We start from the raw sequence: 17,880 nt of genomic DNA, 5'->3' as shown, positions 1-17,880 counted from the left end.
CCATTTTTTTTCTATCGATTGAGTACAAGAAACTGCCTATTTACCAATTTCAACTACCCTGTAATGTGGTCAGAAATTTGCAATTTGGCCAATTTCACAAAAATTAAAACAAATATGACAATTTCAAAATAAGGTCCAGAATGAACAATGCAGACATTCTTGGCTCTAAAATAACATTTTCTTTGTTCATCAGTCACTTCTCCAGGGCCCTCTGATATTACTCTTGCTTTCTATTTTGAATTTTTATTCAAACAAAAAAATGGAAGATTTACTATTATGCAGACTATTGCAATACTGTAATTGTACAAATAATGTCAACACATTCATGACTGCATATTAGAATGGCTAGTTGGACATTTATTGGACAATGACATCATTTGTTTACTTTTGAACATCGGCAAAAATCAAACATCTCCTACTTTGAGCTCCATTTCCAGGTTCTTTTTATAGTAAAACCAATCAAAAACACCTCTATTTCTATAATATGTTTTCCATTTTATCAAAGGAGACCAAGAAAACAAGAATACAACCATAAATACTATACGAAAATAGACCACAAAGTCGGCATTTTAATTAAAAAAAAAAAAAAAATGGTCGGAGTTTTTTTTTCTCATTATGCACTGCGTGCTGAAGGATTTTTTTTTTTATATGGTGCACACTGACCACACAGACCCATTCTCTCAAATGTGGGCCTACCAGCTTTCTCCTCCTTGATTTGAAGCCACTAGAATTTTAGTATATACATGTATACGTAAAACACGGTACCTCGTAAGACGTATATATATGACCGAAACAGTCAAAGGGTTAATCCATATAATCCTTGAATTTACACATTTATATTCCCTCTTCTGGTCACAGACCGGGCCGCGGGGGCGTTGACCCCCGAAACTCTCTCCAGGTAAACTCCAGGTAATAACTGATCCTTCAACATTATTGCTACCCCTTCCTTAGCTCTAACTCTCTCAGATACTCCTGACTTAATCCCATTTATTTCTCCCCACTGAAACTCGCCTACCCCCTTCAGCTTTGTTTCGCTTAGGGCCAGGACATCCAACTTCTTTTCATTTATAACATCAGCAATCATCTCTTTCTTATCATCCACACTACATCTACGCACATTCAAGCATCCTAGTTTTATAAAGTTTTTCTTCTCCTTTTTAGTAAATGTATATAGGAGAAGGGGTTACTAGCCCATTGCTCCTGTCATTTTAGCCGCCTCATACGACATGCATGGCTTAGGGAGGAAAGATTCTTCTCCACTTCCCCATGGACAACAAAGGAAATAAAGAAGAACAAGAGCTTTTAAGAAAAATAAGACATACTGAATAAATGATAGTGAATATTTTCTTTTTTGAATCACCATATCTTGTGGGGAAATGGTCAATATAGCAAAAAGATGAAAATGTAAGTGCTGTAATAGCAGTGGCAGCTCGTAGCTAAAATTAGTGGAGGTGCTGCTTCAGAAAATTTTTAGCTATTGTTTTAATATTGTGTAAAACAAAACAAGCATATAGAAAGAAAATTTATGCATAAGCTTGATAAAATCATAAACAAAAAATATTTTTTACTTGCCTAAATTGTTACAGTTCAAGCTTGATCCATTCATTTAAAAATGAAATCCACTCTTCTTGTTTTACTTTGCATGAAAAGATTAACCCTTTGACTGTTTCGGTCGTATATATACATCTTACGAGCCACCGTGTTTGACGTATGTACACTCAAAATTCTAGCGGCTTCAAATCAAGCAGGAGAAAGCTGGTAGGCCCACATGTGAGAGAATGGGTGTGTGTGGTCAGTGTGCACCATATAAGAAAACCTGCAGCATACAGTGCATAATGAGAAAAAAAAAAAAACTACTGTTTTTTTTAATTAAAATGCCGAATTTGTGGTGTATTTTTGTATAGTATTTATAGTTGTATTCTCGTTTTCTTGGCTTCATTTGATAGAATGGAAAACATATTATAGAAATAGAGGTGATTTTGATTGGTTTTACTATGAAAAGAACCTTGAAATGGTGCTCAAGGTAGGGAAAATGTTTGATTTTTGCTGATGTTCAAAAGTAAACAAATGATTTCCATTTTCCAATAAATGTCCAAGTAGCCATTCTAATATACAATCATGAATGGGTTGACATTATTTATACAATTACAATATTGCAGTAGTATGCATAACAGTAAATCTTCTATTTTTTGTTTGAATAAAAATTCGAAATAGAAAGCAAGAGTAATATCAGAGGGGCCTGGAGATGTGACTGATGAACAAAGAAAATGTTATTTTAGAGCCACAAATGTCTGTATTGTTCATTCTGGACCCTGTTTTGAAATTGGCATATTTTTTAATTTGTGTGAAATTGGCCATATTGCAAATTTCTGATCACATTATTGGGTAGTTGTAATCGATAAATGGGCAGTTTCTTGTACTCAGTCAATAGAACAAATAGAGTTCTAAAGAAATAGCTATGAGTTTGGTCAACTAGAACAATGGAATTAGCCAAAAATAGGGCTCAAATTGGGCGAAATCGCCGATTCGTAAATATTGCTGAGGCTGCTAACTTCGTGAGAGCGTAATTCCGTAAGTTTTCCATCAAATTTCATTCTTTTGGTGTCATTACCATTGGGAAAAGATTCCCTATCATTTCATAAGTAATTTTTTTTTTTTCAAAAATTGTTCAACACCACGAGACACCTCAGGATTTAGGGTTGCGACAGAGAAGGGGTTAATAATTAAATAAAATAGCTGAAAGCATGATAATCATCTAATTCTACACTATCACATTCAAGACTATGGTACATGGTTTTTAACCCTTTCAGGGTCGAGAGGCCTTCTCCTAAATTCGTTCTCAGGGTCAAAAATTTATTAAAAAAAAAAAAAAAAAAAAAAAAAAAAAAAAAAAAAAAAAAAAAAAAAAAAAAAAAACTGAAATGATAGAGAATCTTTTTCCGATCATAATGACACAAAAAGTATGAAGTTTGATGGAAAACTTATGGAATTATGCTCTCGCGAAGTTAACGGTCTCGACGATGTTTACGCATTGGCGGTTTCGCCCACTTTGAGCCCTATTTTCGGCCAATTTCAGTGTACTAGTCGACAAAAATCATATGTATTTCGCTAGAACTCCATTTTTTCTATCGAATGAGCACAAGAAACCACCCATTTACCGATTTCAACTATCCAATAAAGTGGTCAGAAATTGGCAATTTTGCCAATTTCACACAAATTCCAGAAGATGCCAATTTCCAAATAGGGTCCAGAATAAGCAAGAGACATTTCTGGCACTAAAATAACATTTTCTCTGTTCATTAGTCATGTCCCCAGGCCCCTCTTACATCTCTTTTGCTTTCCACTTTGAATTTTTATTCTCACAAAAATTCAAGATTTACTGTTATGCAGACTACTGCATTGGTGTAGAAATGGTATAAATAATATCATCGCACTTGTAAAAGAATATTAGACTCACCAGTTGACATGTATTGGACGCTTGGCATGATTTGTTTACTTTTGAAATTTGGTAAAAATCGAACATTTCTGCTATTTTGAGCTCAATTTCAAGGTACTTTTCTTTATGAAACCAATCAAAATCAATCTCAACTTCTGTAATATATCTTCCATTCTATAAAATGAGACCAGAAAAACTAGAATACAACCATAAATACCATACGAAAATACACTGCAAAGTCGCTGTTTTAAACTATAAACACGGTCGGAGTTTGTTTTTTTTTCCTTATGCACTATGTGCTGCAGGATTTTTTTATACTGTGCACACTGACTACAGACCCATTCTTTCATATGTAGGCCTACCAGCTTTCTCTCACTAGATTTGAAGGCGCTAGAAATTTGGCATTCTAGTACGTCAATAACCCTGGTGTATAAGCCGTACTAGTACGTTGGAAACCCTGAAAGTTTTAAGCACAACACGTCATTGAGTCAAAAAGAAACACTACCTTACACTTGCACATCAGGGTCGGCACTGCATCAGCGACACTGCTCTCTCTACCTAGAGTGCAGTGTCTTATCTCGGACATCAGTACACGCGCACAACAGCTAAACACCGAGTCGCCGGAACTGTGAAGCGCACAGTTCCATAAGAGGATTTTTGTAATTTTTTCCATGTACTAGGGTGTAGGTAGTAGGTTGGTAGACAGCAACCACCCAGGGAAGTACTACCGTCCTGCCAGATGACTGTGAAACAAAAACCTGTAACTGTTTTGCATGATGGTAGGATTGCTGGTTTCTCTTTTTTCTGTCTCATAAACACGCTAAGATAACAGGGATATCTTGCTACTCCTACTTACACTTTGGTCACACTTCACAGACACGCACATGCATATATATATATACATACATCTAGGTTTTTCTCCTTTTTCTAAATAGCTCTTGTTCTTTTTTATTTCTTCTATTGTCCATGGGGAAGTGGAAAAGAATCTTTCCTCCGTAAGCCATGCGTGTCGTATGAGGCGACTAAAATGCCGGGAGCAATGGGCTAGTAACCCCTTCTCCTGTATACAATTACTAAAAAAGAGAAGAAGAAAAACTTTATAAAACTGGGTTGCTTAAATGTGCGTGGATGTAGTGCGGATGACAAGAAACAGATGATTGCTGATGTTATGAATGAAAAGAAGTTGGATGTCCTGGCCCTAAGCGAAACAAGGCTGAAGGGGGTAGGAGAGTTTCAGTGGGGGGAAATAAATGGGATTAAATCTGGAGTATCTGAGAGAGTTAGAGCAAAGGAAGGGGTAGCAGTAATGTTAAATGATCAGTTATGGAAGGAGAAAAGAGAATATGAATGTGTAAATTCAAGAATTATGTGGATTAAAGTAAAGGTTGGATGCGAGAAGTGGGTCATAATAAGCGTGTATGCACCTGGAGAAGAGAGGAATGCAGAGGAGAGAGAGAGATTTTGGGAGATGTTAAGTGAATGTATAGGAGCCTTTGAACCAAGTGAGAGAGTAATTGTGGTAGGGGACTTGAATGCTAAAGTAGGAGAAACTTTTAGAGAGGGTGTGGTAGGTAAGTTTGGGGTGCCAGGTGTAAATGATAATGGGAGCCCTTTGATTGAACTTTGTATAGAAAGGGGTTTAGTTATAGGTAATACATATTTTAAGAAAAAGAGGATAAATAAGTATACACGATATGATGTAGGGCGAAATGACAGTAGTTTGTTGGATTATGTATTGGTAGATAAAAGACTGTTGAGTAGACTTCAGGATGTACATGTTTATAGAGGGGCCACAGATATATCAGATCACTTTCTAGTTGTAGCTACACTGAGAGTAAAAGGTAGATGGGATACAAGGAGAATAGAAGCATCAGGGAAGAGAGAGGTGAAGGTTTATAAACTAAAAGAGGAGGCAGTTAGGGTAAGATATAAACAGCTATTGGAGGATAGATGGGCTAATGAGAGCATAGGCAATGGGGTCGAAGAGGTATGGGGTAGGTTTAAAAATGTAGTGTTAGAGTGTTCAGCAGAAGTTTGTGGTTACAGGAAAGTGGGTGCAGGAGGGAAGAGGAGCGATTGGTGGAATGATGATGTAAAGAGAGTAGTAAGGGAGAAAAAGTTAGCATATGAGAAGTTTTTACAAAGTAGAAGTGATGCAAGGAGGGAAGAGTATATGGAGAAAAAGAGAGAAGTTAAGAGAGTGGTGAAGCAATGTAAAAAGAGAGCAAATGAGAGAGTGGGTGAGATGTTATCAACAAATTTTGTTGAAAATAAGAAAAAGTTTTGGAGTGAGATTAACAAGTTAAGAAAGCCTAGAGAACAAATGGATTTGTCAGTTAAAAATAGGAGAGGAGAGTTATTAAATGAAGAGTTAGAGGTATTGGGAAGATGGAAGGAATATTTTGAGGAATTGTTAAATGTTGATGAAGATAGGGAAGCTGTGATTTCGTGTATAGGGCAAGGAGGAATAACATCTTGTAGGAGTGAGGAAGAGCCAGTTGTGAGTGTGGGGGAAGTTCGTGAGGCAGTAGGTAAAATGAAAGGGGGTAAGGCAGCCGGGATTGATGGGATAAAGATAGAAATGTTAAAAGCAGGTGCGGATATAGTTTTGGAGTGGTTGGTGCAATTATTTAATAAATGTATGGAAGAGGGTAAGGTACCTAGGGATTGGCAGAGAGCATGCATAGTTCCTTTGTATAAAGGCAAAGGGGATAAAAGAGAGTGCAAAAATTATAGGGGGATAAGTCTGTTGAGTGTACCTGGTAAAGTGTATGGTAGAGTTATAATTGAAAGAATTAAGAGTAAGACGGAGAATAGGATAGCAGATGAACAAGGAGGCTTTAGGAAAGGTAGGGGGTGTGTGGACCAGGTGTTTACAGTGAAACATATAAGTGAACAGTATTTAGATAAGGCTAAAGAGGTCTTTGTGGCATTTATGGATTTGGAACAGGCGTATGACAGGGTGGATAGGGGGGCAATGTGGCAGATGTTGCAAGTGTATGGTGTAGGAGGTAGGTTACTGAAAGCAGTGAAGAGTTTTTACGAGGATAGTGAGGCTCAAGTTAGAGTATGTAGGAAAGAGGGAAATTTTTTCCCAGTAAAAGTAGGCCTTAGACAAGGATGTGTGATGTCACCGTGGTTGTTTAATATATTTATAGATGGGGTTGTAAGAGAAGTAAATGCGAGGGTCTTGGCAAGAGGCGTGGAGTTAAAAGATAAAGAATCACACAAAGTGGGAGTTGTCACAGTTGCTCTTTGCTGATGACACTGTGCTCTTGGGAGATTCTGAAGAGAAGTTGCAGAGATTGGTGGATGAATTTGGTAGGGTGTGCAAAAGAAGAAAATTAAAGGTGAATACAGGAAAGAGTAAGGTTATGAGGATAACAAAAAGATTAGGTGATGAAAGATTGAATATCAGATTGGAGGGAGAGAGTATGGAGGAGGTGAACGTATTCAGATATTTGGGAGTGGACGTGTCAGCGGATGGGTCTATGAAAGATGAGGTGAATCATAGAATTGATGAGGGAAAAAGAGTGAGTGGTGCACTTAGGAGTCTGTGGAGACAAAGAACTTTGTCCTTGGAGGCAAAGAGGGGAATGTATGAGAGTATAGTTTTACCAACGCTCTTATATGGGTGTGAAGCGTGGGTGATGAATGTTGCAGCGAGGAGAAGGCTGGAGGCAGTGGAGATGTCATGTCTGAGGGCAATGTGTGGTGTGAATATAATGCAGAGAATTCGTAGTTTGGAAGTTAGGAGGAGGTGCGGGATTACCAAAACTGTTGTCCAGAGGGCTGAGGAAGGGTTGTTGAGGTGGTTCGGACATGTAGAGAGAATGGAGTGAAACAGAATGACTTCAAGAGTGTATCAGTCTGTAGTGGAAGGAAGGCGGGGTAGGGGTCGGCCTAGGAAGGGTTGGAGGGAGGGGGTAAAGGAGGTTTTGTGTGCGAGGGGCTTGGACTTCCAGCAGGCATGCGTGAGCGTGTTTGATAGGAGTGAATGGAGACAAATGGTTTTTAATACTTGACGTGCTGTTGGAGTGTGAGCAAAGTAACATTTATGAAGGGATTCAGGGAAACCGGCAGGCCGGACTTGAGTCCTGGAGATGGGAAGTACAGTGCCTGCACTCTGAAGGAGGGGTGTTAATGTTGCAGTTTAAAAACTGTAGTGTAAAGCACCCTTCTGGCAAGACAGTGATGGAGTGAATGATGGTGAAAGTTTTTCTTTTTCGGGCCACCCTGCCTTGGTGGGAATCGGCCGGTGTGATAATAAAAAAAAAAAAAAATAGGGGATGGCTACTGACATTAAGCTTAAGGAATATATAATGTACAAGTACACAGAAAGAATTAAGAAAAAAAAAAAGGATTCGTTATATTGAATGTTATCGATAATATCAAGAGAAAATAGAGGGTGCTGCAGTTCTACAGTGCCTATACATGAGCCACCACTGTGTAGTAGGTTGGTAGACAGCATATAATATGGTGAATAGAGAGGACTATGTGGCAGATGTTGCAAATGTAGTAAGTAGTAAGTTACTAAAAAGCAGTTTTTAAATAGAAAATGAGGCTCTGGTAAGCATAAGTAGGAAGGAAGGCGACCACTGTCCTGTAAAACTAGACCTTAAACAGTGATGTGTGATGCCACGATGGTAGTTTAATATATTTATAAATAGGGTTGTAAAAAAAATATGGTAGTGTGATGGAGATCTGATATATGGAAATGTAAAACAGTGAAGAGAGGTTGCAAAGGTTGGTAGAGTAGTCAGGAAAAAAAAGGTGAAAATAAAAAAAAGCAAGGTTAGGGTATGCAAGAGGGAGATTTAAAAAAAAAAAAAAAAAAAGTCAGATGTCACCATGATTGTTTAACATATCTATAGATGGGGTTATAAAAAGTGAATACTTAGGTGTTTGGGAGATGAGTGAGATTGAAAAATGATGAAAAAGGTATGGAGGGAAAGTTGCCATAATTTATTTTGCAGATGACAGTTGTTTCAGGAGATTCTGAAGAGAAGTTGCAAAGACTGGTGAAAGAATTTGTAAGAGTATGTAAAAGAAGGATATTAAAAGTAAATACAGTGGACCCCCAGTTTACGATATTATTTCATTCCAGAAGTATGTTCAGGTGCCATTACTGAACGAATTTGTTCCCATAAGGAATATTGTGAATTAGATTAGTCCATTTCAGACCCCCAAACATACATGTACAAACGCACTTACATAAATACACTTACATAATTGGTCGCATTGGGAGCTGATCGTAAAGCGGGGGTCCACTGTATAAGGAGCAAGTGATGAGAGTATCAAAACTAATAAGTAAACTACCAGCTGCATCAATACCTTTAACACAGACCCTGATATGTTTCAAACATACTATACCAATAAAGGGGTAACCCCAAACAGTTGTCAACTAGTAAGTGTATCTCATGACTTTATTCAAAAAGAACTAAGCAGGTTAAACCCAGCTAAGAGCACCGGCCCTGATAACATCCCGTCTAAGTTCCTAAAAGATGGTGCTTCTGAACTGTCAATCCCTATTGCTCACATAATAAATTTGTCCATCACCACTAATACCGTACCGGAGGGGTTCAAGGATGCCAGAGTTATTCCTCTCTTCAAGAAAAATAGTAGGTCTGATGTAAGCAACTATAGGCCTGTTAGTATACTCAGTGTAATATCCAAAATTCTAGAGAGGGCAGTGTACTGTCAAGTAGTTAAGTACCTTAACGACAACAACATTCTCCATAGCTACCAATCAGGCTTTAGATCTTACTCAACCGACATCTCCCTAATTAATCTGATGGATTACACGAGAACTGAAATGCCAATGGGGAACCTCATAGGTATGGTAACCTTAGACTTGCAAAAGGCCTTCGACACTGTCAACCACAATATATTATGTAAGAAACTTCAAGCTATCAGTATAGGTTCTGTAGACTGGTTTAAGTCCTACCTTCGCAACAGGAGACAAATTGTCAAAATCAACAAAACGGAATCAGAACCCCTGCCGACAGCATGTGGAGTTCCCCCAAGGTAGTATTCTGGGTCCCTTATTATTCCTATGCTATGTTAACGACATGCCTATCAGTGTCAAGTGCAAACTCCTACTGTATGCAGACGACAGTGCTCTGTTAGTGTCAGGTAAAGCCCCACAAGATATAGCTAATGTATTAACCCGTAAACGGTCCAAACGCACATATACGTTTTTTTCAACATTTGAAAGTATGTAAAAAAGTAGATCTTTTTTCTTTTTTTACATTTGAAAATGTGTAAAAAAAACTTTGATCTACTTTTTTTTTTGTTATATTTGAAAATATGTAAAAAAAACGTAGATCTACTTTTGGAGCATTACACATGTGAATGTAGATCTGCTTGGACCGTTTACAGGTTAACAATGAGACTGGAGTCCTGCAGCAAATGGTTAGTAGACAACAAACTATCATTACACCTCAGGAAAACTGAAGCCATTCTCTTTGGCAAGAGACAAATTGAGAAGGGTAAATAATTTTAATGTCCAGTGTAATGGGGAGCCCATCACGTCAGTTTCCTCAGTAAGATATCTGGGAATCCCCTTTGACCCTTGCATGTCAGGTGAACTGATAGGGAACAGTGTAGTAAAGAAAGCGAATGCCAGACTGAAATTCCTATATGGACAAGCACAGTATCTACCTACTGAGGCTCGTGGGACCCTGTGTCTAGCCCTTATACAATGTCATATGGACTAAGCTTGCTCTTCATGGTACTGTGCCTTGACAAAAAAACAGACTGCTAATCACCCAGACCAAAATGGTAAGATTCACCCTGGACCTGGATCCAAGAGAGCATGTAGGCCAGGATAAATTACAGCAACTGGATATGTTGAATGTTGAAGACAGAGCAAAACAACTGAAGCTAAATTAAGTTTATAAAATTGCTCACAGTGTCCAGAATATCTTGCTGCCAATTTTGTCAAGGGTGGGAACCAAAGCAATCACAGTACTAGGGGGAGAGAGCACAACTTTGTAGTACCCACAGTTAGTGGCCAGGCTTCAAACACCTTTTATTGTAGAGCAATAGAGGAATGGAACAGATTGCTCACACGTGTCAAAGCCAGTCATAGCATGAACCAGTTCAAGAAGAGCCAAAAGGTGCCTGATGAATGTAGCTACAGAAAGGGAGGGGAATGATTTTTTTTTTTTAATTACTACACGTGTAATTTTACCTTATTCCTAGTAATGACCTTAGTATTGTAGATAGTCTTAATGACCCTCTTGTAGTAGTCTTAATGACCCTTGTGTAGTAGATAGTCTTAACAGTATGATAATAAGATATCTCCTTTATAGAATAATAATAAGATATCACCTTTATATTATAATAATAAGGTAAAAGGACCCTACTGGAAATAAGTCACTCTGACTTTTTTGGGTTATCCCAGGTACTTTACATATATGCTGCTATGTATGATAATCTATGTAACTGTATTTGTGTATACCTGAATAAGGTTACTTACTTAATGGAAGGACAAAAAATGACAATGACCATTTCCCACCAAAGTAAAGCAATCCAAAGAAGGTACCACAGTCACCAGCATTCACTCAATAGCTATCTTGCCAGAAGTGTGCAGCCACCATAATTCAACTGAGCTACTGAACAGGAAAATGTCCACTCATCCTTCGCAGCACAGACTGTACATTCCACCTCCAGAAATCAAATCTGGCTCACATATAAACTGATAAAAATAATTAAGAAATACTTTCATGGGTAGTTAAGTGGATGAATAGTGTTTAAAATACTGCCAAGAGTAACATTTTAATAGATACAGTTAGTTTATGCATGTTCAAATGAAATATTTGTTGTCATGGAGTCAGGTTAAAAGTTATAATTCCAACCTTTTTTAAGGGTTTCACATATAGCAAGTCCTTGTCTTGGAGAAATCGTAAAGTCACATCACTCAATACTGGTGTCCCTTCTTGTTTGAGAGTTTCAGCAGTTGCTTCAGTTTGCCTGCAAGAAATAAAAAATCATGGAATTTTGTAAGTAGATACAAGGAGGGCAAATTCTATCCTCATTATCTCATTTAAGGTAGTCTATAATTACTGTGAAAACAATTATACCTATACAGTGATGGTGCACCACAGATGTGCTTCAGCATCAAGTCTTCCACTACATTTTATTCCTCAAAGTCTACAGAGATCTAAATTCATCTACCATTTTCAGTTTCTCTTCATCCTAGCAAAATTACAGCATAATGAAAATATTTTGCTTCTTCAACTAATAACTCTTGCAAAATGTTCCTGTAAAATATTCTGGAAAAAAAATGCTAAAAAAAAAAAGAGCAAAGCATGGATAATACACACCTACAGAACAGATACAGTAACTTAATTATCAAACGTTTGAGCATCAGTAAAATCCTGTACAACACAGGAAGTTAAACACCGAATAACCAATTATCAGATGATCGATGAACTAATACCTAACCATAACCATCTCTGTCATTCAGTACAAGGAATGGTGGAGGCTGGACTTACTTGATGGAACATTCTTCTACTGCATTCTGCTTTTCATCTGAAGTCTCAGTTACATCATTTTGAATGACAGGACTATTTTGTTGAGGTTTATAACCAAATCTGAAATGGAAAAAAACAAAAAAAAAAACAAAAAACAAAAACAAAACAGGAGCTTATCATTCTGTTATAACCTCCCTGACTTAAAACTAAGGATTTTTCCTTTTATGCTAAATTATATATATCAGTTCATTTATTGCAAGATATTTTCCCTACATCTAATTTCTACCCCCAAATTCTCTACAAATTATTTACCCACACACATTGCTCTTAAAGATGACATCTGATGTCTGTCATGCCTATTAACCCCTAAACGGTCCAAACATATATACATGTATATACGTTCTTACCACTAGCGCCCCAAATAGACAGCAGAGAGTTTGCATAAATGGGGAGAAATCAGAATGGGGGCATGTCACAAGCGGTGTTCCTCAGGGGTCAGTGTTGGGCCCGTTGTTGTTCACAATTTACATAAACGACATAGATGAGGGAATAAATAGCGACATAAGCAAATTTGCTGATGACACCAAAATAGGCCGTCCAATTCATTCTAATGAGGACACTAGAGCACTCCAGGATGATTTGAATAGACTGATGCAATGGTCGGAGAAGTGGCAGATGCAGTTTAATATTGACAAATGCAAAGTTCTAAATGTTGGACAGGTAAATAACCATGCCACATATTAACTAAATTATGTAGATCTTAATACTACTGATTGCAAAAAGGATTTGGGGGTTCTGGTTAGCAGTAATTTACAACCAAGACAACAGTGCATTAGTGTTCGCAATAAAGCTAACAGAATTCTTGGCTTCATATCTAGAAGTATAAATAATAGAAGTCCTCAGGTTGTTCTTCAACTCTATATATCCTTGGTTAGGCCACATTTAGACTATGCTGCTCAGTTCTGGTCACCGTATTACAGAATGGATATAAATGCTCTGGAAAACGTACAGAGGAGGATGACAATGATGATCCCATGTATCAGAAATCTTCCCTATGAGGATAGACTGAGGGTCCTGAATCTGCACTCTCTCGAAAGGCGTAGAATTAGGGGGGATATGATCAAGGTGTATAAATGGAAGACAGGAATAAATAAAGGGGATGTAAATAACGTGCTGAAAATATCTAGCCTAGACAGGACTCGTAGCAATGGTTTTAAGTTGGAAAAATTCAGATTCAGGAGGGATATAGGAAAGCACTGGTTTGGTAATAGAGTTGTGGATGAGTGGAACAAACTCCCGAGTACAGTTATTGAGGCTAAAACGTTGTGTAGTTTTAAAAATAGGTTAGATAAATACATGAGTGGGTGTGGGTGGGTGTGAGTTGGACCTGATTAGCTTGTGCTACTAGGTCAGTTGTCGTGTTCCTTCCTTAAGTGAATATGGCCTGCCCTGACTAGGTTGGGGGCATTGGCTTAAGCCGGTAGGAGACTTGGACCTGCCTCGCATGGGCCAGTAGGCCTGCTGCAGTGTTCCTTCTTTCTTATGTTCTTAAATGTATATACAGTGGACCCTCGTTTATCGTATTTAATCCGTTCCTGGAGGTGCTACTATTATCGAAATCTACGATTTTCGAATCAATTTTCCCCATAAGAAATAATGTAAATACAATTAATCCGTTCCCGACATCCAGAAGTATTAAAACAAAAAATTTTTTTACATGAAATATAGATGTAGTACATAAACAATACAATGGGACATGATGAATGAAACATTAACAGCATAACACTTACCTTTATTGGCGATTCTTCTTAGTGTATGGAAGACTGGAGGAGGAGAGAGACTGGATTATTTACAGTTTGGAAGGGGAATCCCCTTCCATCAACACCTCAGGTACCAATTGCTTTTCTGGGGTTACTTCTCTTCTATTTCTTAATGCCACTAGAACCAGCTTGAGAGTCACTGGAGTCCTGTCTCGCAAAATAACTGTCCAGAGAGCTCTGTTTCTGGCATCTCTAACACTTCCCTAAAATGGGCCAAGACTTTGTCACTGTACATGTTGCCAACATGGCCGGCAACAACCTTGTCAGGGTGATGTTTCTCCATAAATCTTTCCATCTTACCCCACATTTCAAAAATCTCCTTAATTTCTGAAGAAGGCACCTTCTTCCATCTCTATTCCTCCTCCTCTGCAGCAAGATTCTGAGCTGCAATCTGTTGCTCTTCCTGCTGAAACTCTTGCTCTTTTCATATTGTTCAATGACGTTTTTCTTAAATTCAATCGTATTTCTCACCTTCTTTACCAAAGGCTTGGCACTAGGAGCTTTCTTTGGAGCCATGGTAGCTTATTTAGCACTTGCCAGCACTAAAATGAATGGAACATTATGAAATATTTCGGGAGCAAGTGAGGGGACCGTCGCTCACTGGTAAACAATGCCACACTGGCTGGGAAGGGAGGCCGCCCCGGCTCACAGCGTGCGTATGTGTCCCGGACGAACTACTATTCGCGAGTCAATCTACGATTAGCGAGCCCATGTTTATACGAAAATATCGCTATGATTTCCAAAATCTATGACTGTCGAGCCCTACAATTATCGAGGGACTACTGTATATGTTTTATTTTTCCTGCCTCCAAATTTGGCACGATTGGCCTGAGATGCCAGGCCAGCATAGAATGGGTCTTAACACTCAGTGTGCACCATATTAAAAAAATTTGGGACCACTTAGTACCTTGTGGGAGCGCCAGTTAAATTGAGCGCCAGCTAGAGCAAACAGTGCGGCAAACACCAAGGATTCACTGATGTTGAAGATTGAGACACTTATGCAGCATATGGGAATCTTTATTCAGGAAACGTTTCGCCACACAGTGGCTTCATCAGTCCAATACAAAGAGGAAGGCGTAAGGAGAGGAGGAGAATGAGGTAATCAGTCCCTCAACCTGGAGTCGATGTGTTCAGTCCATCAATCTTGTAGAATGTACAGCATAGGGCCGTAGACGTGGCTTATATACTGTAGTGAGGTGACGTGAAGCAGGTGGAGGCAGGGTCATAGTGGTACCATCCACTAGTCGAAGTAGGTCTTCGTCCAAAGGTTGAACAAGTGTTGAAGAATTCTTTGTAACAAGATCCCATGATGCTGCAGTGTCTGACAGTTGTGATGAATGGTTTGAAAAACCGACATGTTGAAGATTGAGACACTTATGCAGCATATGGGAATCTTTATTCAGGAAACGTTTCGCCACACAGTGGCTTCATCAGTCCAATACAAAGAGGAAGGCGTAAGGAGAGGAGGAGAATGAGGTAATCAGTCCCTCAACCTGGAGTCGATGTGTTCAGTCCATCAATCTTGTAGAATGTACAGCATATGGGGCCGTAGACGTGGCTTATATACTGTAGTGAGGTGACGTGAAGCAGGTGGAGGCAGGGTCATAGTGGTACCATCCACTAGTCGAAGTAGGTCTTCGTCCAAAGGTTGAACAAGTGTTGAAGAATTCTTTGTAACAAGATCCCATTCATCACAACTGTCAGACACTGCAGCATCATGGGATCTTGTTACAAAGAATTCTTCAACAATTGTTCAACCTTTGGACAAAGACCTCGCCCGACTAGTGGATGTACCACTATGACCCCGCCTCCACCTGCGTCACGATCACTACGTCATGCATGCCGTCAGCCCCTTGCTGTACGTTATACAAGATGATGGACTGTTACATCGACTCCAGGTTGAGACATTGGCCACATCTCCCTCCTCCTCACTGCTCTTCCTCAGTGGACTTGATGATGAAAGCCACTAATGTGGTAGCATTCCTAATGAATTCCCATTATGCTGCATAAGTGTCTCAATCTTCAACATGTCGGTTTTTCAACCATCATCACAACTGTCAGACACTGCTAGGCAGTCATGGGATCTGTTACAGGATTCTTCAACACTTGTTCAACCTTTGGACGGGAAGAACTAGCTTTGACTAGGTGGATGGTAGCCATATGACCCGCGCCTAGCTTCCACGTCACCTCACTACAGTATATAAGGCTAAGCTCACCCTATGCCTGTACATGGCTGCATTGATGGACTGTTATCGACTCCAGGCCGACTGATACCTCATTCTCCTCACCCTCCTGAGCCTTCTCTTTGTATTGACTGATGGAACCCTGTGCCTGCTAAAGCATTTCCTGAATAGATTCCATACGTAACTGCATAAATGTCTCAATCTTCAACATGTCGATTTTCAAACCATTCATCACAACTGTCAGACACTGCAGCATCATGGGATCTTATTTGCAAGAATTCTTCAACACTTGTTTCAACCTTTGGGCCGAGACCTACGCCGACTAGTGGATGGTACCACTATGCCACCCGCCTCCACCTGCTTCACGTCCTCACTACAGTATATAAGCCACGTCTGACATTTATAACAGTACATTCTACAAGATTGATGGACTGAACACATCGACTCCAGGTTGAGGGACTGATTACCTCATTCTCCTCCTCTCCTTACGCCTTCCTCTTTGTATTGGACTGATGAAGCCACTGTGTGGCGAAACGTTTCCTGAATAAAGATTCCCATATGCTGCATAAGTGTCTCAATCTTCAACATGTCGGTTTTTCAAACCATTCATCACATTCACTGATGTAATGTCATATTCACACTCCTCTTTTAAGAGGAAAGCAATGTTAATCCCAAGTTTAGGGTCTGTCTCTGTCTCTTATCTCTTTTTATGTCTCACAGGTACACACAAATACAATTATACATAGTGTAAATTACCTAGGATAACCTAAAAAATCTTAAGTGCTATACTGTGCTTGTAGATATAATGCATAAGAATACCTGCTGGTTCACAGTGGCTTTCTCTGAGACAGAGAGAGAGAGAGAGAGAGAGAGAGAGAGAGAGAGAGAGAGAGAGAGAGAGAGAGAGAGAGAGAGACAGAGAGAGAGAGACAGAGAGAGAGACAGAGAGAGAGAGAGACAGAGAGAGAGACAGAGAGACAGAGAGAGAGAGAGACAGAGAGAGACAGAGAGAGAGAGACAGAGAGGGCAGAGAGAGAGAGGGCAGAGACAGAGAGGGCAGAGACAGAGGAGAGAAGAGAGAGAGAGACAGAGAGAGCAGAGAGAGAGAGAACAGAGAGAGAGAGAGAGAGAGAGAGAGAGAGAGAGAGAGAGAGACAGAGAGAGAGAGACAGAGAGAGAGAGACAGAGAGAGAGAGACAGAGAGAGAGACAGAGAGAGAGAGAGAGACAGAGAGAGAGAGAGAGAAGCAGACAGAGACAAGACAGAGACAGACAGATACGAGCTCATCAAATGTCACCCCTTATCTCAGCACCCTCGCTGGCACCCATCAAATGTCATCCCTTATCTCATCTTATCACTGCCCTCCCGGATGCTTGTCACTGACACTTGTCTTACGCATTGCTTCAAGGGAACTTCTTCCTTCTTCCTCTTCCTCCTCCTTCCTCCTTCTTCTTCTATACTCTCGTGTATCTAAAACATTGCTGGGACCTATAAATACTTTGTATATATTCCTAGACAATAATAAATGACCAAGGCAGGTGTAAATGTCCACCTGTCAATGTGTTTGTGATAATTTGTGTACAATTTCAGTACCTAATATTAGTGTCAGAACAAAGATTGGTTATGAAATGACAAGAACGACAATAAATTTTAATTATCAGAACATAAAAATTATACAAAATAATATAAAAATGAGAAAAAAATGGTACATCGGCAACACTTCTGCAAGCAGCAGGACTCGATGTTGCCGTCAGGTGAGCATTAAGTGCCAACTTTGCAGCCTCATATCTCAGTAAGTACTGACCCTGTGTTTTTTATTTTAATCCTATAACACTTAGAATTTTTTTTATCTTGATTTCAATGAAAAAAAAAAAAAAAGATGTTTTTATTTTTCAAAATATTTGGGGTACTGGGCACGAGAACGAATATATACGTTTGGACCGTTTAGGGGTTAAAATCTA

General features: G+C 39.2%; 1 protein-coding gene across 3 annotated transcripts in view; it reads right to left on the bottom strand.

Annotated features, from left to right (window-relative positions):
• Positions 1 to 17,880, bottom strand: part of LOC128694871 (uncharacterized) — a 55,482-nt gene that overhangs the window by 17,378 nt on the left and 20,224 nt on the right. For all 3 annotated transcript variants that reach the window (XM_053785222.2, XM_053785221.2, XM_053785220.2), the window contains exons 5-6: positions 11,938 to 12,036; positions 11,299 to 11,413 (exon numbers count right to left, since the gene is read on the bottom strand). In XM_053785222.2, coding sequence (XP_053641197.2) covers positions 11,299 to 11,413; positions 11,938 to 12,036 — 214 coding nt within the window. The remainder of the gene's footprint in view (positions 1 to 11,298; positions 11,414 to 11,937; positions 12,037 to 17,880) is intronic.

Source organism: Cherax quadricarinatus, chromosome 45, assembly GCF_038502225.1.
Source record: "Cherax quadricarinatus isolate ZL_2023a chromosome 45, ASM3850222v1, whole genome shotgun sequence".
Lineage (NCBI taxonomy): Eukaryota > Metazoa > Arthropoda > Malacostraca > Decapoda > Parastacidae > Cherax > Cherax quadricarinatus.
This window is presented reverse-complemented; position numbering and strand designations above follow the sequence as displayed.